The sequence below is a fragment of the Coregonus clupeaformis genome, unplaced genomic scaffold, assembly GCF_020615455.1.
Source record: "Coregonus clupeaformis isolate EN_2021a unplaced genomic scaffold, ASM2061545v1 scaf2469, whole genome shotgun sequence".
NCBI classification, from domain to species: domain Eukaryota; kingdom Metazoa; phylum Chordata; class Actinopteri; order Salmoniformes; family Salmonidae; genus Coregonus; species Coregonus clupeaformis.
In genome coordinates, this window is record NW_025535923.1 from 17057 (window position 1) to 40705 (window position 23649).

Sequence of the window (23649 nt, forward strand, 5' to 3'; positions counted from 1 at the left end):
AGAGGAGAGGTAGAGAGAGAGAGAGAGGTAGAGAGAGGAGAGAGCAGAGAGAGTAGAGAGAGAGAGAGAGAGAGAGAGAGAGAGAGAGAGAGAGAGAGAGTAGAGAGGGAGAGAGAGAGGGAGAGAGAGAGAGAGAGAGAGAGGAGAGAGAGAGAGAGAGAGTAGAGAGGTAGAGAGGTAGAGAGAGAGTAGAGAGAGAGAGAGAGAGAGAGAGAGAGAGAGAGGTAGAGAGAGAGAGAAGAGAGAGAGGTAGAGAGGTAGAGAGAGAGAGAGAGAGAGGTAGAGAGGTAGAGAGAGAGAGAGAGAGAGAGGTAGAGAGAGAGAGAGAGAGAGAGAGAGAGAGAGAGAGAGAGAGAGAGAGAGAGAGAGAGAGAGAGAGAGAGAGAGAGAGAGAGAGAGAGAGAGAGAGAGAGAGAGAGAGGTAGAGAGAGAGAGAGAGAGAGAGGTAGAGAGAGAGAGAGAGAGAGAGAGGAGAGAGAGAGAGAGAGGTAGAGAGAGAGAGAGAGAGAGAGAGAGAGAGAGAGAGAGAGAGAGAGAGAGAGAGAGAGAGAGAGAGAGAGAGAGAACAGACAATAATCTCAACAAGATCCCTATACAAAGGTCCAGTTCTGTTTTTGATGTATACAGTGATATATAGTATAATCAGTTCAGCTGTAATAAAATAAGTCCCCTCCCTGTCTCTCACCTTCTCTCCACTACTGGGTCCTGGGGTTCCAGCTCTACCAGGTGGACCAGAGGGCCCCTGAAAAACAGAACATAATATGATATCAATATATAATGGTCAACAAATCGCGGCTTTAATTTCAATACTGTACTTGCGATGGCTACAGTTAACTAGGCACAAAACATATAGTCATGTCAGATATAGTAGAGAGAGGGTCCTCACTGGTAGGCCAGGGGCCCCGTCCTGTCCGGGAGGTCCAGGGGGCCCAAAAGAGCCTGACCCATGGGGGCTGACACCACCGGCTGAGGGGCCAGGGGGACCTGGAGGGCCGGGGGGACCTGGTAGACCACGGAGAGTCTGAAGAAATAGTCAACACAATATACCGTTTGTGAAAAGTCGTTTTTCTTGGCCAAACTCAAAATCTCTGCATCAGCTAAAACATACCTGCATTTTCTCCAAATCTGGGAATCCTCCTGAGCCTTCCATATCCACAAATGTCTAGGGACAAATGAAGAAACATTAAAAGTGGTATATTGGTATATTCATGTCTGATCCACATGAATGAATGGGCTGAATGGCCCGATGCTGTAGTGGTTGACTCACCGCGCGGTCACCTGTCCCTGGGCCTGGGGGTCCAGGTGGTCCTGGAGGACCCCTGGGTCCTGGGTGACCATCACCACGATCCCCCTGGAGAGGTCAGAGGGCAAACACTCAGTATTTAACCTTTGGGCACTGCCGATAATATCCAAATACTCATGCTCTTAACTAAATGGCCTCCGGCCTTTACCTTTTGTCCTTTGACCCCTGAGTTTCCTTGTGTTCCTGGGAACCCTCTGGGTCCGGCGGGTCCCTGAGTAGGGGTCGGACAGAGAGAGAAGCCACAGCTTAGTGAGACTGACACTGTCTGACCACTGCTATTGACCACCACCGCTTATCAATAATGGCATCTGACTACCACTGTATTTCTCCTCACACAATTTACAATGAATAAAAAACCATGACATGAGCTCAATGGGATAAAACATCAGAAAGTGACACTCACTAATTTGCCATCTTCTCCTGGATCCCCCTGGGAAATGAAATAGATATGGTTTGTTACAGTCAATTCAAAGAAAATGTACTGAGACCAAGTAAAGCGAGAATGTTCTACACAGAATATGCCAGAAGGTATGGTACAACTCACCGCCTCTCCCTCTGGTCCCTGGGGTCCTGCTGGTCCTTTGACCCCTGGGGGCCCCATCGGTCCCATTGGCCCGGCCACCGGCTGCACCACAGAGCCGTCCCCTAGCCTCACCACCTGGGCAGCGGGCCCCGTAGGGCCGGGAGGGCCAGGGGGACCAGGTACGCCACGGTCCCCCTTGGAGCCTGGGTAACCGAACCCAGAACTGCCCTGTGGGGAGAAAACAATCAACTACCTATTTAATCTGATCACTTCAATGACTAGCTAAGATCAAGTCAAATAAAAAGAAGGTGGGAAGGACACAAAGTCAAACTGTACCTTCAGGCCCTTGTCTCCCTGAATGAGAAAGGAGACAAAGACAAGTTGTGTGTGATGTAACTATTACATTAGTGTCTGAGGCATGTATGTGGTCTGTCTGAATCAGTTGTAATCAGTTATAGGGGTCATCAGTTATATGGGGTGTATATCACACAGTACTGTGCCAGGCAGCACACACTACCTTTTCTCCACGTTCTCCTCCGCCTGATGAGGAGCCAGAGGAAGAGGCAGAGCTGGAGAGAGACCCCGAGTCCCCCTTTGGCCCAGCGGGACCTCTGTCCCCTGGACTGCCCTTCTCCCCTCTGTCCCCCTTCTCCCCGTTAGAGCCAGTAGAGCCTGATGACACACAGATAGAGGGAGAGGTGGGTGTTAGAATAAATGTCAGAAGCAACATCGTGGTCATTATCGGCATGAATGTTGTTGTCATTGTCACCATCACTAGCATCCTCATCACTGGCATCCTCCACAGAAGCATTATGATTATGAATCGCGAATCATCATCATCATCATCATCATCATCATCATCATCTCTATCATAATCATCATCATCATCATCACCACTATCATCATCATCACTATCATCATCACTATCATCATCACTATCATCACCATCATCATCATCACAGTACCACACCCTCTGTTAGATGGTCAAATCATCAGATCCTCTGTATGCATCTCGTTATTCTCTCAGTTAGCTTCCTACTACCTTTGTCCTCCCCTTCCACAGAGTTCCATGTCAACCTGCTCCACAGAGTTCCATGCCAACCTGCTCCACAGAGTTCCATGCCAACCTGCTCCACAGAGTTCCATGCCAACCTGCTCCTCAGAGTTCCATGCCAACCTACTTCACAGAGTTCCATGCCAACCTGCTCCACAGAGTTCCATGCCAACCTGCTCCACAGAGTTCCATGCCAACCTACTCCACAGAGTTCCATGTCAACCTGCTCCACAGAGTTCCATGCCAACCTGCTCCACAGAGTTCCATGCCAACCTGCTCCACAGAGTTCCATGCCAACCTGCTCCACAGAGTTCCATGTCAACCTACTCCACAGAGTTCCATACCAACCTGCTCCACAGAGTTCCATACCAACCTGCTCCACAGAGTTCCATGCCAACCTACTCCACAGAGTTCCATGCCAACCTGCTCCAAAGAGTTACATGCCAACCTGCTCCACAGATTTCCATGCCACCCTACTCCACAGAGTTCCATGCCAACCTGCTTCACATAGTCCCATGCCAACCTACTCCACAGAGTTCCATGCCAACCTGCTCCAAAGAGTTCCATGCCAACCTGCTCCACAGATTTCCATGCCAACCTATTCCACAGAGTTCCATGCCAACCTGCTCCAAAGAGTTCCATGCCCACCTGCTCCACAGAGTTCCATGCCAACCTATTCCACAGAGTTCCATGCCAACCTGCTCCACAGAGTTCCATGCCAGCCTGCTCCTAAGAGTTCCATTCCAACCTGCTCCACAGAGCTCCATGCCACCCTGCTCCAAAGAGTTCCATGCCAACCTGCGAAATACTCCACAGAGTTCCATGCCAACCTGCTCCAAAGAGTTCCATGCCAACCTGCTCCACAGAGTTCCATGCCAACCTATTCCACAGAGTTCCATGCCAACCTGCTCCAAAGAGTTCCATGCCCACCTGCTCCACAGAGTTCCATGCCAACCTATTCCACAGAGTTCCATGCCAACCTGCTCCACAGAGTTCCATGCCAGCCTGCTCCTAAGAGTTCCATTCCAACCTGCTCCACAGAGCTCCATGCCAACCTGCTCCAAAGAGTTCCATGCCAACCTGCTCCACAGAGTTCCATGCCAACCTGCTCCAAAGAGTTCCATGCCAACCTGCTCCACAGAGTTCCATGCCAACCTATTCCCCAGAGTTCCATGCCAACCTGCTCCACAGAGTTCAATGCCAACCTGCTCCACAGAGTTACATGCCAACCTGCTCCACAGATTTCCATGCCACCCTACTCCACAGAGTTCCATGCCAACCTGCTTCACATAGTCCCATGCCAACCTACTCCACAGAGTTCCATGCCAACCTGCTCCAAAGAGTTCCATGCCAACCTGCTCCACAGAGTTCCATGCCAACCTGCTCCACAGAGTTCCATGCCAACCTGCTCCACAGAGTTCCATGCCAACCTGCTCCACAGAGTTCCATGTCAACCTGCTCCACAGAGTTCCATGCCAACCTGCTCCACAGAGCTCCATGCCAACCTGCTCCACAGAGTTCCATGCCAACCTACTCCACAGAGTTCCATACCAACCTGCTCCACAGAGTTCCATACCAACCTGCTCCACAGAGTTCCATGCCAACCTACTCCACAGAGTTCCATGCCAACCTGCTCCAAAAGAGTTCCATGCCAACCTGCTCCACAGAGTTCAATGCCAACCTGCTCCACAGAGCTCCATGCCAACCTGCTCCACAGATTTCCATGCCACCCTACTCCACAGAGTTCCATGCCAACCTGCTTCACAGTCCCATGCCAACCTACTCCACAGAGTTCCATGCCAACCTGCTCCAAAGAGTTCCATGCCAACCTGCTCCACAGAGTTCCATGCCAACCTATTCCACTGAGTTCCATGCCAACCTGCTCCACAGAGTTCCATGCCAATCTGCTCCTCAGAGTTCCATTCCAACCTGCTCCACAGAGCTCCATGCCAATCTACTCCACAGAGTTCCATGCCAACCTGCTCCAAAGAGTTCCATGCCAACCTGCTCCACAGAGTTCCATGCCAACCTATTCCCCAGAGTTCCATGCCAACCTGCTCCACAGAGTTCAATGCCAACCTGCTCCACAGAGTTACATGCCAACCTGCTCCACAGATTTCCATGCCACCCTACTCCACAGAGTTCCATGCCAACCTTCTTCACAGAGTCCCATGCCAACCTACTCCACAGAGTTCCATGCCAACCTGCTCCAAAGAGTTCCATGCCAACCTGCTCCACAGAGTTCCATGCCAACCTATTCCACTGAGTTCCATGCAAACCTGCTCCACAGAGTTCCATGCCAACCTGCTCCTCAGAGTTCCATTCCAACCTGCTCCACAGAGCTCCATGCCAATCTACTCCACAGAGTTCCATGGCAACAGAACATGCTGAGGAGTGCATGATGAGATCTCATCAACCTAGTCCAGTGAAGCTTCCCTGAAATCTGACAGGGAGAAGTAAGGGTATACTGTCCTGGAAATCAGGGACTGGTTGTCAGGGAACTCCACTGGACCTCATTGGAGAGTGTTTATAATATAGCCAGACAGACAGACAGCCGGATGGACGGACAGACAAATGACCTACCTGGTTGACCTCCTGACCCTGGTCTGGACTCTACTGAGGTCTGATGATTCCTGTCACCTACAGTCAATCAACACAAACACACTTTTCCAGCATGCCTAGTTCGTATACTAGAAAACACTAACAACTATCAACAATCAACAATCAGCCACTCTTGGAGGAAAATTAAAGGTAATGTCTACTTTCTCCACTAGAGGGTGATAGTGTGCTGTATATCCCAGCATACAGTATGTAAAAAGCGGCAAGGTTCTCAAGCCCAGACAAGTAGCGTGGTATTACACTAGGTACATATTTCCATGACAGATAGTTTCACAGTTTTTACATCAACAGTTTTCGTTAGTACTGCAGCTACTCTAAATACTCTAAATATAGCTAGATTGGTTGACTATTATTTGCGCATTTTCAATAAACCTAAGCAGAAATGAGAAAAAAATATATTTTGGGGGATAACTTTACAGATGATGTCATCATTGTTCGACTCAGCCCACTGACCTGTCTCTGAGAGCCTGTCGCTCACTGATGACGTCAGAGGGGGCTCTGGCACCGGTCGGAGAGTTGGAGGGTGGTCTGACAGGAGGGAGGAGAGGGAAGTTAGACAGGACAGACAGACCCTGATCCAATACTTTCACATTGAATCCATCCTTCTATTTCCACATCCCAGAATAGATTAACAGGACAACACAGGATAAAGAAGATACCTTTACAGTTTGGCCTGTCTCTCTTCTGTCCCCATCCCCACTGCCAAAGTCACCTGAGGCCTGAGAGAGAGAGAGAGAGAGAGAGAGAGAGAGAGAGAGAGAGAGAGAGAGAGAGAGAGAGAGAGAGAGAGAGAGAGAGAGAGAGACAGACAGAGACAGAGTAAATGTAAGGCATTTTAAAAAACGTTAGTTGAGATTAATCATATCATATTCCTACTAAACTGTGTCTGGTTCTACAGTCTGATCACTCACAGCGTCCGAGTCATCATCGTCTTCACAGAGTAGCTCAGCTGATCGAGGGTTGCCCACCACTTTCAGCTCAGTGATCGCCCCCTGCACAACACACACACACACACACACACACACACACACACAGACACACACACAGACACACACACACACACACACACACACACACATACAGACACACACACACACACAGACACACAGACACACAGACACACAGACACACAGACACAGACACACAGACACAGACACACAGACACAGACACACTGATGGCTGTGAGAAAGGAGATACTGTATAGCCATTGGAGCTGTATGAATTTAATGAGCCATTAATATACAGTCAAATGTAAAGAGAATGTGTCTGACTGACTCTGGCTGTGACCTTACTAACTCAGAACAGACTGACTCTGGCTGTGACCTTACTAACTCAGAACAGACTGACTCTGGCTGTGACCTTACTAACTCAGAACAGACTGAGTCTGGCTGTGACCTTACTAACTCAGAACAGACTGAGTCTGGCTGTGACCTTACTAACTCAGAACAGACTGAGTCTGGCTGTGACCTTACTAACTCAGAACAGACTGAGTCTGGCTGTGACCTTACTAACTCAGAACAGACTGAGTCTGGCTGTGACCTTACTAACTCAGAACAGACTGAGTCTGGCTGTGACCTTACTAACTCAGAACAGACTGAGTCTGGCTGTGACCTTACTAACTCAGAACAGACTGAGTCTGGCTGTGACCTTACTAACTCAGAACAGACTGAGTCTGGCTGTGACCTTACTAACTCAGAACAGACTGAGTCTGGCTGTGACCTTACTAACTCAGAACAGACTGAGTCTTGCTGAAACAACAAACAGGGTTCTAAATCTCTCCCAGGGGCCTGATAGAGTTAGACTAGGAGAACGCACGTGTCAACACGCTGTGTGTTAAAAACAGCAGGTGTGAGTGAGATGAAACCTAAACCCACACGTAGTTCGGGGGTAAATCCCTCACTAATTGCTCCCTCAGGAATCTCAGTCAGGTATGTGTCCGGGTCACTGGCAACAGAAAAGCCAGACAGCCAGTCACATCTCACTAACACAGCACCAATAACCCCTCCTCCCTCTAGTAAATCTATTAAATGACCTGTCCTGTCGTCTAGCCTTTCAACTTTGACCCCTGAGCACAGTCACTGACCCGTCTGACCACATGTGATGGTCACATGGGGTTTGACCCAGAGCGAGGGTTGAGGGTGGGGTTGCAGAACAACAGAGAGACATCAAGGGAAGAGTTATGCAGATGTTTTACATGAGGGAACAATATAGTAAATGATAAATATGTGTGGTCAGGTCAGCATTAGAGGTGTGGTTGGCGATCCATACTGTACCTCAAACCTGTCAGGGTCCGCCCCTCCCGCCTGACCCACGAAGATGCCCGCCCCCCTGTCCAGCTCCATGTCATCCGGTGAGCGCTCCAACTTCACTGTCTTCCCAGAGGCGTCGCACCCCATGAAGAAGGTCACCTGGTCGTTGAACACGGACAGAGAGAACTTGGTCCAGGAGTCTAGGTCCAGGGAGGGCACGGTGAAACTAGCAGCTAGGTACGAGGCCTCCGAGTCGGGCTCTGTGTAGTAGAACAGAATCCTCTGATTCCTGCCGTCAGCGTCCGGGGCGCTCAGCTTCACCCCCACGTACATGAACTTCTGGGAGGCGTCTGTGATGGAGAAGAGGACCCCGGGACTGGAGGGGATGATTTGGAAGACCAGGGAGAAGTCTCGGTAGAAGGGGTTGGGGAGGTGGGCCAGGGCCGGCTGTCCCGCAGCGGTCAGCCCATCCAGCCCTCCGAAGTAGTAGGCAGGTTTTCCCCCTGGACCGGTCCGGGACTCATCAGGAGGCAGGTCTCCGATCAGCTGCAGTAGAGTCACACCACTCTCCGCTGCAGGGGGAGGAGACAGGATAGGAAGTGAGGTCACACACACAGGAAGCCAGCGCTTACAGTACAGGAGTCTCATTGGCCCAGTCCAGAAACAAAGCCCTAGCCCTTACTTAGGTCCCAGGGCACTGTGTAGATCTGAAAACATTGGATAGCTGTAAGCAGTAGAATAAAAATGTCACCTTACATTCTGATTTGTCTATCTAATTCTTTCAGATCTAGTCTACATTAAGTTCCTAGGGCTTCTTTCAGATCTTGTCTACATTAAGTTCCTAGGGCTTCTTTCAGATCTAGTCTACATTAAGTTCCTAGGGCTTCTTTCAGATCTAGTCTACATGAAGAGCCTAAGGCTTCTTTCAGATCTTGTCTACATGAAGTGCCTAAGGCTTCTTTCAGATCTAGTCTACATTATGTACTCCTGAGTGGCGCAGTGGTCTAAGGCACTGCATCGCAATGCTAACTGTGCCACTAGAGATCCTGGTTCGAATCCAGGCTCTGTCGCAGCCGGCCGCGACCGGGAGACTCATGGGCGGCGCACAATTCGTCCAGGGTAGGGGAGGGAATGGCTGGCAGGGATGTAGCTCAGTTGATAGAGCATGGCGTTTGCAACGCCAGGGTTGTGGGTTTGATTCCCACGGGGGGCCAGTATAAAAAAAAAATTATTCACTAACTGTAAGTTGCTCTGGATAAGAGCGTCTGCTAAATGACTAAAATGTAAGTTCCTAGGGCTTCTTTCAGATCTAGTCTACATTAAGTTCCTAGGGCTTCTTTCAGATCTAGTCTACATTAAGTTCCTAGGGCTTCTTTCAGATCTAGTCTACATTAAGTTCCTAGGGCTTCTTTCAGATCTAGTCTACATTAAGGGCCTAAGGCTTCTTTCAGATCTAGTCTACATTAAGTTCCTAGGGCTTCTTTCAGATCTAGTCTACATTAAGTTCACAGGGCTTCTTTCAGATCTAGTCTACATTAAGTGCCTAAGGCTTCGGGACTTTGAGTTGTTTCTGAACCAGAGCCTTTTTTCTCAGCTCCTGTTTACTCTACGCGCGTAACCACTGGTTTAGGATCAGCTATACACTCTTAGAAAAAAAGGGTCCCAAAAGAGTTCTTCGGCTGTCCCCATCAATAACCTTTGTTGGTTCCAGGTAGAACCCTCTGTGGAAAGGGTTCATTACGGAACCAAAATGGCTCTACCTAGGGTTGCAAAGGGATGGTATATTACTGGAAACTTTCAAAGTTTACCAGTAAATTACCTGAATTTTGGTATCTTTCAAGGATTTTATTTAATCTATTACAAGACACCTAGTGTCCCTTTTGGGTACTTCAGATGATCACAGGTGTCTGTAATTATCTCTGGCCCTCTGTGTGGCCTTATCATATGTAACATTAATTCAATAATTAAATAAGATGATTTTCAAATACAAAATTGAATGACAAAGCTGTAAAACATTATCCAAAATATAAACCATCATCATGAAATATCATTTTATTTATTTTACTATGTATTTGTTGTCAATGTTTCAGCGTCAAACTGGTGGCAGTTGTGAAAAATGTAAATAGTTGGAAGAGTTGCAGAGTTAATTGAACATATTGCCATTGTTGTTTGATGCTTTTTTCATTATTTAGGCTATTCTCTCTTGAACCAGATGATCTATATACTAGAAACAATATGTGGACAATATGGACACAGATACACAACATGAATACTATATACTGTATGAATACATTTTGTAAAAGTTATTCAAATATAAATTATCAAGGTTACGATAGATTGCCATAGATTTTCTATTAATTACCCAAAATGACTGAACATGTCAGTAACTTTGGTAAACTTCTGGTAGCTTTGCAGCCCTAGTTCTACCTGGAATCAAAAAGGGTTCTTCAAAGGGTTCTCCTATGGGGACAGCCGAAAAATCATTTTAGGTTCTAGACAGCACCTTTTTTTCTAAGCCTGTACCATCTTCCTTTACCATACCCACAAACCATTATCAGCTAAACAGCCAAACTGATCCCAAGTCAGTTGTTAAGGGCATAGAGTAAGCATGCACATAGGGTACTTTATCATTGACATGAGGTTACCGAAGGGTACAAGGGCACAGTGCAGTAGCAGGTTAGAAAGCACCATGCCTCCATTAGTGTGCTGAGCTTCACCAAGTGACTTAGTCGTGGTGAGTGCCTCAGGTCATAGCCATTCATGTGCAGTGGAGAAAACAACATACTCACTGGGCAAAAACTGGTTGAATCAACGTTGTTTCCACATCATTTCAACAAAAAAATTCAATGTGATGATGTTGAATGAATGTGGAAAATTGATTGGATTTGAAAAAAGTCATCAACGCAAGGTAATTTAGTATTTTTTTAACCCAACTTTTAACCTAAATCCAATGACATGGTGAAATGTTTTGTTGATTTCACGTTGAATTCACGTTAGCTGACAACTCAATCAAATGTAAATCAAAACTAGACGTTGAACTGAAGTATGTGCCCAGTGGGTACCAACTCGTGACCTAGCGAATGGTCAGCGAAAGGTCCGTTGCAGAGTGAAATGACAAACCTCAGGCCACATGGACCAAACCCAGTACCCAGTAGTAGTTAATGGTTCAACCTCACCTAGGACAGGTCAAACCCTTCACAGACCTACAGTATGTGGTCAATGATGAACCGTTCTATGTTTCTTTGATGGGCGATAGCAGATCTCGTGACAGCTCACATTCTCTTTCAAGCGCAGTGGTAAGCCTGCTTGACCAAGCTAGGTAGTAGTTGTAAAAGAAAAGCAATTTATGGAGAGAGTTTTGGGGTTCAGGAGGCAGAAACTGTGTCAAATGAACTTGGGCTGGTTTAGCATGGAAAAACGTCTGACTGTAGTCCAGTTCCCATGGACTCAAATAGCCTAGAGGGAAATGAGGAGTAGCTACATGAGACTGACCATCACATTCACATGAAATACAACGTCTAGGGAACTAAACACTGGACAGACAGACATCCTCTCATGGGTGAACTGTCAAAGTAGATTTATGACAGCTGTTTACAGAAAAGCCCACACTGTACATTGTGAAGGTCACACGAACCAGCGATACTTGAGATTTCCTATCCCTCGAGTGATGTGAACTTAAACAAGGGAAGTGAACTCCGTAACACAGTCATTTAGTCTCAGAGGATCTAGATTGAACCATGAGGCGTTATTCCAGTAGCTAGTAGTGTATACAGAAAAGGGATCTAACTTCTCAATGGCCAAAAGTGCCATTCATAAGTAAGTGCAAAATGATACTGAAGATTATACAACGGGTGGGTTTAATCCTGAATGCTGATTGGTTAAAACCGCATTCCAGCCGGTGTCTATTCCACAAGTTACCACCGGCTAAATCTATGAATGCCCTTTCAGGTGGTTGATTAAGCCTACATTTCAAAATGGACCATGTCTCATATTAGTATCATATTTCCAGTTGTGACAGTGTGAATGACATTTATTGGACTATTGGAGAGTACTTGGACAACAACCAATTCACAATGACTGGAGTCCTACTACATCCTCAAATGAATTGGAACAAGAGACTCAACACTTGCTGGACTAATCCCAAACATATGTTTCCACAAACCAACACAGCAACACCACTTAGTCTCTACAGTCTGTACTCACTCCCACACCATTTAGCCAAGCCAGCTAGGGTCTCACTGGACACTGTTGTTATGCTATCTACATTATAAACCTGCACGTCAACCGAAGCTTAGCTGAAGATTCCGTGGGATTTCAGCCAATTAGTGGGAGGCTGAGGGGGCGAGGGGGAGGCAGCTTCCCATCAGATGCACCTGCTATTGGTCCATCTGACAGGGCGCTAGGGCAGTCACAGCTCTGGCCCGGTTAGCCCTACACTAACCCAACACTAACCCAGCACTAACCCAATACTAACCCAACACTAACCCAACACTAACCCAACACTAACCCAACACTACCGCAGACACTAACCCAGCACTACCCCAACACTACCCCAACAGTAACCCAACACTAACCCAACACTAACCCAATACTACCGCAGACGCTCTTATCCAGGGTGACTTACAGTAGTGAGTACATACATTTTCTTATTTTTTCCCCGTGGGAATCAAACCCACAACCCTGGTGTTGCAAACACCATGCTCTACCAACTGAGCCACATGGGACCAGGGTGGCTGGCCAGGCAGGCAGCTTCCCTTCCCTGTTCCCAATCTGACATGATTCCATGATTCTCCACACTGGTCTGATCCTTCACGCTATCCTGGCAACGCTCAGGGACATTCCACAGCACTGCAGTAATAGGGAGATGAATTTACAGAGTTCCAGGGATTCCCAGCCGGACATAGGAGATTAAGGGAATATCCTGTCGGTTACGTACTGCAGATGTCCCATCCCAATAGGGAATATATTCCCACCTCCCACAGATCGGGGAATCCATGGCCTACAGTGCACATTTTTACATTTGCAAAAAATAACATCAAACCTGTTTTTGCTTTGTCATTATGGGGAATTGTGGGTAGATTGACGAGGGAAAAAACAATTTCATCAATTTTAGAATAAGAATGTAACGTAACAAAATGTGGAAAAAGTGAAGGGGTCGGAATACTTTCCAAATGCACTGTATGTCTATGTCAGCTGAGCTTATTCACCTGATAGTCACCTGATCTCTGTATGTCACCTGCAATATCAATAACATGGCACCATCATTTTGTGAAGTGAGTGGGCTAAACAATGCATGTACTGACCATAGAATGTCATGCACAAAGCAAAAATCCAAAACGAAACTAGGATTTGTGTGTGTGTGTGTGTGTCTGTCTATGCATGCATGTGAAACACATCTCAGATGTCCATGGGAATGTGGGCCATGTGGGAATCCAATAAGCTTTGTTAAGTACAGTACCCAGCACAACAGGCCTGCCAGTCTAAACATGCTGAAGTGGCTAGGGACGAGGGCTAACGACTGGCTCTCAGACCATGACCAATAAATTAATATGTCCAGGAAGAGGGTTTGCGTGCAACGTATACATTGAGGAAACTTGCTACAGCTGATGTGTGGTGGGTGGTTTCTGTAAGGGACAAAATGGCTGCCGTGTTGCATCACCCAGGTAGGTGCTAGTGGATGAGGGTGAGTTACAGTATGAAGCACCTTTAGACATGATGGAAAGCACTATATGAATACAATCTAGAAAAACCCTGAGAGATCTTGTAGCTACAAAAATCCTGCTTGCCAATGAATACATAGACCAACCTGCAGTCATTAATCTTCATAACAATACATTACACTGAGAATTAAGCAATCTTCCTTAGTCAATAAAATAAACAGTTACATTTACGTCAATGTTGAAATTTGATATATTTTGCTGTATTCAGAAAGTGCATTCGGAAAGTATTCAGACCCCTTGACTTTTTCCATATTTTGTTACGTTACAGCCTTATTCTAAAATTGATTAAATTGTTTTTTTTCCTCATCAATCTACACACAATACCACATAATGCAAAAACAGGTTTTTAGGCATTTTATTTTCAGGTCACTCCAGAGATGTTTGATCAGGTTCAAGTCCGGGCTCTGGCTGGGCCACTCAAGGACATTCAGAGACTCTTCCCGAAGCCACTCCTGCGTTGTCTTGGCTGTGTGCTTAGGGTCGTTGTCCTGTTGGAAGGTGAACCTTCGCCCCAGTCTGAGGTCCTGAGCACTGGAGCAGGTTTTCATCAAGGATCTTCCTGTACTTTGCTCCATTAACCTTTCCCTCAAACCTGACTAGTCTCCCAGTCCCTGCCACTGAAAAACATCCCCAGAGCATGATGCTACCACCACCATACTTCACCATGTGGATGGTGCCAGGTTTCCTCCAGACGTGACGCTTTAAATTCAGGCCAAAGAGTTCAATCTTGGTTTCATCAGACCAGAGAATCTTGTTTCTCATGGTCTGAGTCTTTAGGTGCCTTTTGGCAAACTCCAAGCGTGCTGCCTTGCCTTTTACAGAGGAGTGGCTTCCGTCTACCATAAAGGCCTGATTGGTGGAGTGCTGCAGATATGGTTGTCCTTCTGGAAGGTTCTCCAATCTCCACAGAGGAACTCCGGAGCGCTGTCAGAGTGACCATTGGGTTCTTGGTCACCTCCCTGACCAAGGCCCTTCTCCCCCGATTGCTCAGTTTGGCTGGGCGGCCAGCTCTAGGAAGAGTCTTGGTGGTTCCAAACTTCTTCCATTTAAGAACGATGGAGGCCACTGTGTTCTTGGGGACCTTCGATGCTGCAGAAATATTTTGGTACCCTTCCCCAGATCTGTGCCTTGACAGAATCCTGTCTCTGAGCTCTATGAACAACTCCTTCAACCTCATGGCTTGGTTTTTGCTCTGACATGCACTATCAACTGTGGGACCTTATATAGACAGGTGTGTGCCTTTCCAAATCATGTCCAATCAATTGAATTTACCACAGGGGGACTCCAATCAAAATGTAGAAACATCTCAAGGATGATCAATGGAAACAGGGATGCACCTGAGCTCAATTTCGAGTCTCATAGCAAAGGGTCTGAATACTTATGTAAATAAGGTATTTTTGCAAAAAAATCTAAAAACCTGTTTTTGCTTTGTCATTATGGGGTATTGTGTGTAGATTGATGAGGGAAAAATTATAATTTAATCCATTTTAGTATAAGGCTGTAATGTGACAAAATGTGGAAAAAGTCAAGGGGCCTGAATACTTTCTGAATGCACTGTATATTACTGTATATTACTGTATAACATTGTTTTATCCCTGTCTTCTCTATCCCCTCTTCATCCTCTCCTCTTCACCTCTTTTATCCTAGCAAAGAGCTTCCTCTTATAACAAGCCAAGAGGGCGTACCTAAAATGTCCTGCAACCTAAACATTGACTCTTTTAACTACAATCCGCCTAGTTACCTCATGTCTGAGTTTCACTCTGTTTTAAATAAACGTAGGTATGTCACAGTGAACAATAAACGAGTTTATAGAACGCTACCTCATTGCAGAAGGCTTTATTGCCTCAAGACCGTGCTGAAGAAATCGTTCTGTGCTCTTTGTCTGAAAACTGTAATAAGTCCTTGTTTGGGAAAATGAGAAGGCCTACTAACTGTGTGCAAAGAGCAACAGAAAACTATTTTCCTAATTCAATGATGCATCAGAGAGAGCCAGAGGCCAAAGCACCAAATACAGTGGGGGAAAGAAGTATTTAGTCAGCCACCAATTGTGCAAGTTCTCCCACTTAAAAAGATGAGAGAGGCCTGTAATTTTCATCATATGTACACGTCAACTATGACAGACAAAATGAGGAAAAAAAATCCAGAAAATCACATTGTAGGATTTTTAATGAATTTATTTGCAAATTATGGTGGAAAATAAGTATTTGGTTAATAACAAAAGTTTTTCAATACTTTGTTATATACCCTTTGTTGGCAATGACACAGGTCAAACGTTTTCTGTAAGTCTTCACAAGGTTTTCACACACTGTTGCTGGTATTTTGGCCCATTCCTCCATGCAGATCTCCTCTAGAGCAGTGATGTTTTGGGGCTGTCGCTGGGCAACACGGACTTTCAACTCCCTCCAAAGATTTTCTATGGGGTTGAGATCTGGAGACTGGCTAGGCCACTCCAGGACCTTGAAATGCTTCTTACGAAGCCACTCCTTCGTTGCCCGGGCGGTGTGTTTGGGATCATTGTCATGCTGAAAGACCCAGCCACGTTTCATCTTCAATGCCCTTGCTGATGGAAGGAGGTTTTCACTCAAAATCTCACGATACATGGCCCCATTCATTCTTTCCTTTACACGGATCAGTCGTCCTGGTCCCTTTGCAGAAAAAACAGCCCCAAACCATGATGTTTCCACCCCCATGCTTCACAGTAGGTATGGTGTACTTTGGATGCAACTCAGCATTCCTTGTCCTCCAAACACGACGAGTTGAGTTTTTACCAAAAAGTTCTATTTTGGTTTCATCTGACCATATGACATTCTCCCAATCCTCTTCTGGATCATCCAAATGCACTCTAGCAAACTTCAGACGGGCCTGGACATGTACTGGCTTAAGCAGGGGGACACGTCTGGCAATGCAGGATTTGAGTCCCTGGCAGCGTAGTGTGTTACTGATGGTAGGCTTTGTTACTTTGGTCCCAGCTCTCTGCAGGTCATTCACTAGGTCCCCCCGTGTGGTTCTGGGATTTTTGCTCACCGTTCTTGTGATCATTTTGACCCCACGGGGTGAGATCTTGCGTGGAGCCCCAGATCGAGGGGAGATTATCAGTGGTCTTGTATGTCTTCCATTTCCTAATAATTGCTCCCACAGTTGATTTCTTCAAACCAAGCTGCTTACCTATTGCAGATTCAGTCTTCCCAGCCTGGTGCAGGTCTACAATTTTGTTTCTGGTGTCCTTTGACAGCTCTTTGGTCTTGGCCATAGTGGAGTTTGGAGTGTGACTGTTTGGGGTTGTGGACAGGTGTCTTTTATACTGATAACAAGTTCAAACAGGTGCCATTAATACAGGTAACGAGTGGAGGACAGAGGAGCCTCTTAAAGAAGAAGTTACAGGTCTGTGAGAGCCAGAAATCTTGCTTGTTTGTAGGTGACCAAATACTTATTTTCCACCATAATTTGCAAATAAATTCATTAAAAATCCTACAATGTGATTTTCTGGATTTTTTTTCTAATTTTGTCTGTCATAGTTGACGTGTACCTATGATGAAAATTACAGGCCTCTCTCATCTTTTAAAGTGGGAGAACTTGCACAATTGGTGGCTGACTAAATACTTTTTTCCCCCACTGTATATGTTTGTTTAAACCTCCATGTTCCAAGATGACAGTGCCAAAAACGACTGTACGAACATAAGAATGTACTTTAATTACAATAATGTATGTAGCCAAAAGTGAAACCATTATCATTGTTTATTGGTGCTAACTTGCAATGCTTGTTACAAGTGGTGACTAGCCCATCAAAGACCATTGGAACAGGCTGTAATGTGAAACACTGATCCTACTGTACCGGAAACAGACAGATGTCAGCTGGCGTTTGAGATATAGAGTATCTAACTCCACTTGCCATCCTTTCCAAGGACCCCCTGTTAGAAAGTCTGAATGGTCCAATCCATGAACCTCTCCAGCTGTGACACATCCCAGGGGACCAGACCAACTGGACCTGGAGAGCTACAGAAAGGGGGGAGCAGAGCCAGAACTGAAAGCCCATCAGTTAACACTTCAGAGTGAGGCAACACAGCTGTGACATCTATGGCATTTCCACTGTTCCCAGATCAGCCCTTAATCCATATTTGGCCAAACCCCAGCCATGATCAATTAAAGATGACAGATGGTGGAACAAGAAACAAGAAAGCAGAGCACTCCACTAAGATGACATCACTAAATCCAACCTTGTACATTTCCTCTAGGTTTTCATGAAACCATTCTCACTCACTTGGCATTACAGCTTGGCTCAATTGGCTGAAAGCCAGAAAAGCCCCATTCTGCTATTCAAGCTAATGGTTGGATTGGTCATACATAACATAAAATGTGGCGCCACAGCAGCCAGGTTTTCTCTGGCAAGGGCCCATCTTTCATAGATTTTGCCCATACTTGGAATCCTCTGGGAATTCAACTGCCTGCAGTGTTTTGAGTTGAAATACTGTAGAGCAAGGGTTTTTCAACCTACATACCTATAACATCCGTTTACATTATAGATAGTGCAAAATCAAGACTTATTACAAAACATGATCCACTGCATTTTAACATCAACGCGGGCAAACAAGAATGTAATACCACCCACTTGTTTCCCAGTGAACCAACATGAACATTGGCATGTAATGAACTGGGAAATCCCCTTGACACAAAAGACTCTCTCTTTCTCTTAGTTGTTCTCTTTACTCTTCTTCAGATGGTTGACTGTACATTTAATTGCCGCCTTTCCACCCTTTATATCTAACTATCACTGACAGACTGTGTAAAATGGTGGGTGTCCCATGACCCCTAGTGAAGATTCCGTGCCCCGCTGTCTGGTCTGAATCAGACGGCTCCTTGTTGGAAGGGGGCACGCAAAGACACCCTCACCCTTTCTCCCAAACCAGAGGGCACAATCGCCACACTCTTCCCCAGAGCAGATCATTTTGCATGAATCTACCACCCCCAGCCACACTCCCATACAGCCCCAGTGTGGATGAGATTAATCCATTGTTCAGACTGCAGTGGTCTGCTCTACTGAGAAGGCAGTCTCCACTCCTCCAAGACACATGCTACATTCCAATCCTCATACTCACTGATTATAGACGTCGATTGAGTCCCAGAAATACTATAATACAGTATGGAGGCTGTGTAATATAAAGATGGCAATGAAAGGAGGCTGGCGAATCTCGATAAGGGTCGGATTGATTGTCACCCACCAACCCTAATTCCATAGGTCGCCCATTGGTACAGATAGTGGCATGAAAATGCTTTGTAGATTTACAAAGACAAGATGGTTGACCCTCTTAAGCCAGATAGTTTTGAGTGAAATCTTAAGATGGCTGTTTGTAATAGTTTGTTTACATCATTCTACCTATAGGTCCATCACCAGCCTACCCACCAACCCATGCATCCCTGCATCCATCTCCACCTCTCATGCTGATAGGACAAACTTAATGAACTGAGTAAAACAGGATATTGAAATAGATCCTACAGCTAGAAAAAGGCCCAACAGTAGTAGAGAGCCCCATGAAACAGACTAACGTCAACTCCAGAACAAAACATGACATTCCATTTAAACTCCCATCTCAAATGACAACAAGTCAACCAAAGGAAACAAAGGATAGAGTGCACTGAGTGTGTGTGTATGTGTGTGTGTGTCTGAGTGTGTGTGTGTGTGTGTGTGTGTGTGTGTCTGAGTGTGTGTGTGTGTGTGTGTCTAAGTGTGTGTGTGTGTGTGTGTGTGTGTGTGTGTGTGTGTGTGTGTGTGTGTGTGTGTCTGTGTGTGTGTGTGTGTGTGTGTGTGTGTGTGTGTGTGTGTGTGTGTGTGTGTGATTCAGTGTGTATGTACAAGTCTAGGTATGCACCCCAGAAGAGGGTGACATGCTGACAAGCACGGTGCTGTTCCATAGCTTTTCTTGGCAAACAGAAGCACCAAATAAATCACAAATGAACATGTGCTGAAGTGATTTCGCCAAAAGCTTGTCGAGCAAAAACACGACGAGTTCAAACTACAATGAAATGTGTACTCAGCTCCTTGCAATACAGCCAATATAGGAAACAGTCTTTCTGTCATGTCTCATATTGACCTATTCTGTCATATATTAGAATGAAAGGAAAACAGTGTCATACATGTGTACTACTACACTGCTATGCATTTCTTTTAAATAAGCCTTCCAAAAATCGTGGCTTTAGAGCCTAACCCCTATTTTATAGGACTAGGGTTTATGTTAAAGTTGAATCGTTATCTAAACTCCTACCCTACTTGCTAAAAGTTAAGTTAATATGGACAATAAAAAATGTTTAGAAGCCTGAGCACTTACAAGTCCCCATGGGAAAACAACTCTGTGATAAATATGGCTTGATTCGTTTTATGTGCTGTGACTCTGAACTCAGACTATCAAGTCTCCCATGCATACACAGTAGGGCATGATTTATTGAGCTGTCATAGCCTGCCGAGCTAAAGCCGAGGTAGAGCTTATAGAAGTCTTCCTGTCCCTTTATGGGGCCGAACCCTGGAGAACAGATTCTAAAAAGTGTGCATTTTCCACTTCTCCATATGCTTCTTTACTGCATCACATTAATCACAAGTCGACCCTACAGTACAAATCGGCATATCTGAATCCTCATAAATGCTGCATTGGGAAGAATGCATACGAATAGCAGGAAAAGCATTTTCCAATGTCGGAAAACAAAAGACTGGAGCATGATTTTGTCCTATGCTTCATGTATATTTCATGGGTTTTTCTCCACTCTATGCAGACAAAACATTCTCATTAACGTTAGCATTCATACAAAACATGCAAATGCTCCCAGGTTGGTGGTCTATAGTGCCGGTCAGTCATGCTTGTGTTCGTGTCACACTTCTGAGCATGTGCGGTGGAGTATGATTGACCCCAAAACAAGGGTATAATCATCAGCATCCCCCCGACTAAAAGCACACACTGCCGCCAAGCGTTTTGAAGTCGCTCAAATGTGAGGATAACAAGTGTCTATGCTGCTTCACAAAGGTGTGTTACACACACATGCACACGCACACACACACACACAAAGCTGTCATGACCAGACAACCGGATTCAAAATGTATCTCCAAACAGGATACATTCTAACCCGCGGTTTTACCTTTCCGATTACTAACTGACACACACGACGGACACCGCAAGCCCGCCTCCTGATCCCTGTCGGGCAGCATATTACACTCTACAGGAAGTTGCCCATCATCCAGGGCTGGCCAGCAGCTGTCTTGCAGGACATGGCAGAAGCTGCAGCAGGGCAGAAGGGGAACCTTGGTGGGCACCTGACCAGGCAGTGGGCACCTGGGCACCAGGAGGAGACAGAGGAACCATTCGGCTCCATGGTGGCACCCCGCCTTGGCCAGCCATGCCCACTCTCTCAGGACTATGCCCACCTCCTCCACAGAGGTGTGGTTCAGGAAGTTGGGCAGCGAGAAATGCTTCGACCCCCTGGATATGCAGATCGGCCAATCAGAGGGCACGAGGTGGCAGGTTCCATTGTGGTCATGAGAGGTGATGTCAGATAGGTTGGTCTTTAGTTCGCCCTGTTTCACCCCCTCAACCCCTGTGAGGTCATCCTCCACCACCCCTGTTAGGTTAGTGGGGATAACCGAGCTTTCGCTTTCTCTAAGCCCTGACCCTGAACCCGACCCCGATCTGGTCCCTGAACCTACACCAGACTCAGCCCCCGATCCAAACCCAGACCCTACACCAGATGCTGAACCCGACCCTGACCCTGAACCCGTCTCAGACCCAGATCCTTCCACAGACCCAGACCCAGATCCTTCCCCAGACTCCTCCTTATTAACCGTCTGTGTGGTAGGGCTTGCCACTCCTCCGTCAGTCCAAGTGGTTGGGGTCGCATCCCACGTCTGCACAAACTTACGGATCCCATCAGCCACGTTGATGATTTCTGCCCCAACCCCTGCCAGGTTCTCCTCACCTCTCTTGGGCTGTCCTCCTGCCCCTGCCTTGCCCAGCAGCGGAGCCTTCGTTGGGGCTTGGGTAGTAGGATCAGGGTCATTGTTCCAGAACCAAGCATCCAGACGACCCGCGCTGAGAGCCAGAAGAAGGGGAAAGCCCAGCCACAACTTCATCTTAGACATCTTGCTCCTTCAACCCACCGGCATCCAGAACCTCCTGGTCTGAGAGTATAGCTTCCACAACAAACACTGGATCCAACAAGCACTGTGTTCTGTCTGTGTTCTTACTGTTCCCCCACCTAATAGCCGGCTAGTCAACAGTCACTCAAGCCCCCTCTGTCCATAAGGCACACTGCTAGCACAAACACACACCGACCCTCCCTCTAGCACAGCTCATTGTTTCACTCCATGCACCGGCCCACTGCAGAATCATCTCACACACACACACACACACACACACACACACACACACACACACACACACACACACATACACACACACACACGGGGAAACCCACATCAGGAGGAGGGGTTACTGTGCTGGAGAGGGTCTTCATTGGTTAATCTGAATTTCTCCCTCACATACTGGCCCCTCCCTCCTGTTGCTAGGTCGATGAGTGTGTCCCCTCAGACACACAGTCCTCAATGAGGAAAACATGCACACTGACACACACACACAGACAGAAGACACACCACACACACACACGCACTCCCTCCCTAGAAGGAAAAACCTCTGGGTTGTTTGATAGGAAACCCTAAACAGTCTCTGCTGACTAGATGCTATTCAAATGAAGCAGTTCAATCAATGTTTCCAAAATAAGAGTCCACAGCTCCAAAATAATGTTGCGATTACTCATCATTGTCTACAGAACACTACTCCAGTCAGAAAGTGTGTTACAGTTAATTAACTATCAATAAAGTTAGCGGTATTGTGAGAAGGGGGTGTCTTGTGGAAGGTTTGAAAAACTCATAGGACCCTAATATTCCCACCGAGCTGAAAAGGGAGTGAAGGGAGGGGGGAGGCCCATTCATTGGGTTCATATAGCCACCACTACCATTAAAAGGTTGAATAGGTTGGTGAACTCCATCATCTACTCACAGCTCTTGTAAAACATATATTGCATAACTGGCCATACCTCTGAGGTCATCCATTATCTTACAGATGTGTGAGTGAGTGAGTGATTGAGTGATTGAGTGAGTGAGTGAGTGAGTGAGTGAGTGAGTGAGTGAGTGAGTGAGTGAGTGAGTGAGTGATGAACAAAACGAGGGAGAGCCGCTGAGAGCCGCTGAGAGCGGAGAGGTTCAGGAGGAGCGTATCTGATTCAATAGACGTTTTAAGCTCTCGGCCCCCAGGGGCCAAACGGCCAGCCCATTGCCTCATCTGAGAAAGACCTCCAGTAATTCCCCCGCTCCATGGTTCCCACAGCCTGGCTCAGTCCAGGGTGCCCCTGATGTCCCCGTACCCCCTCACCCCCGTCACCCGCCTCCCTGTCCGCCTGCACTATCCAGCTGTTGCACATTCCTCCTCACAAAGACAGACCTCCCACAACCCCTACACCCTTCCTAAACCCCTAATACACTCCTAATGCACCCTATTACATGACTGATGGACTCCTAGAGAAGCACCGATATCTCATTCTGCTGGAAAAGTTACATAGACATACAGTGGGGAGAACAAGTATTTGACACACTGCCGATTTTGCAGGTTTTCCTACTTACAAAGCATGTAGAGGTCTGTAATTTTTATCATAGGTACACTTCAACTGTGAAAGATGGAATCTAAAACAAAAATCCAGAAAATCCCATTGTATGATTTTTAAGTAATTAATTTGCATTTTATTGCATGACATAAGTATTTGATCACCTACCAACCAGTAAGAAGACATGTTAGTTTTTCTTTAAGAAGCCCTCCTATTCTCCACTCATTACCTGTATTAACTGCACCTGTTTGAACTCGTTACCTGTATAAAAGCCACCTGTCCACACACTCAATCAAACAGACTCCAACCTCTCCACAATGGCCAAGACCAGAGAGCTGTGTAAGGACATCAGGGATAAAATTGTAGACCTGCACAAGGCTGGGATGGGCTACAGGACAATAGGCAAGCAGCTTGGTGAGAAGGCAACAACTGTTGGCGCAATTATTAGAAAATGGAAGAAGTTCAAGATGACGGTCAATCACCCTCGGTCTGGGGCTCCATGCAAGATCTCACCTCGTGGGGCATCAATGATCATGAGGAAGGTGAGG

General features: G+C 46.5%; 1 protein-coding gene across 1 annotated transcript in view; it reads right to left on the bottom strand.

Annotated features, from left to right (window-relative positions):
• Nucleotides 1-21825, bottom strand: part of LOC121557978 (collagen alpha-1(XVIII) chain-like) — a 33667-nt gene extending 11842 nt beyond the window's left edge. Inside the window, exons 1-15 of the mRNA XM_045219550.1 lie at nucleotides 20588-21825; nucleotides 7773-8320; nucleotides 6411-6491; nucleotides 6143-6218; nucleotides 5953-6027; nucleotides 5464-5520; nucleotides 2344-2498; nucleotides 2163-2180; nucleotides 1848-2054; nucleotides 1707-1733; nucleotides 1452-1514; nucleotides 1268-1351; nucleotides 1109-1162; nucleotides 887-1021; nucleotides 686-742 (exon numbers count right to left, since the gene is read on the bottom strand). Coding sequence (XP_045075485.1) covers nucleotides 686-742; nucleotides 887-1021; nucleotides 1109-1162; nucleotides 1268-1351; nucleotides 1452-1514; nucleotides 1707-1733; nucleotides 1848-2054; nucleotides 2163-2180; nucleotides 2344-2498; nucleotides 5464-5520; nucleotides 5953-6027; nucleotides 6143-6218; nucleotides 6411-6491; nucleotides 7773-8320; nucleotides 20588-21584 — 2634 coding nt within the window. The 5' untranslated portion in view covers nucleotides 21585-21825. The remainder of the gene's footprint in view (nucleotides 1-685; nucleotides 743-886; nucleotides 1022-1108; nucleotides 1163-1267; nucleotides 1352-1451; nucleotides 1515-1706; nucleotides 1734-1847; nucleotides 2055-2162; nucleotides 2181-2343; nucleotides 2499-5463; nucleotides 5521-5952; nucleotides 6028-6142; nucleotides 6219-6410; nucleotides 6492-7772; nucleotides 8321-20587) is intronic.
• Between the last annotated feature and the right edge of the window lie 1824 nt (nucleotides 21826-23649).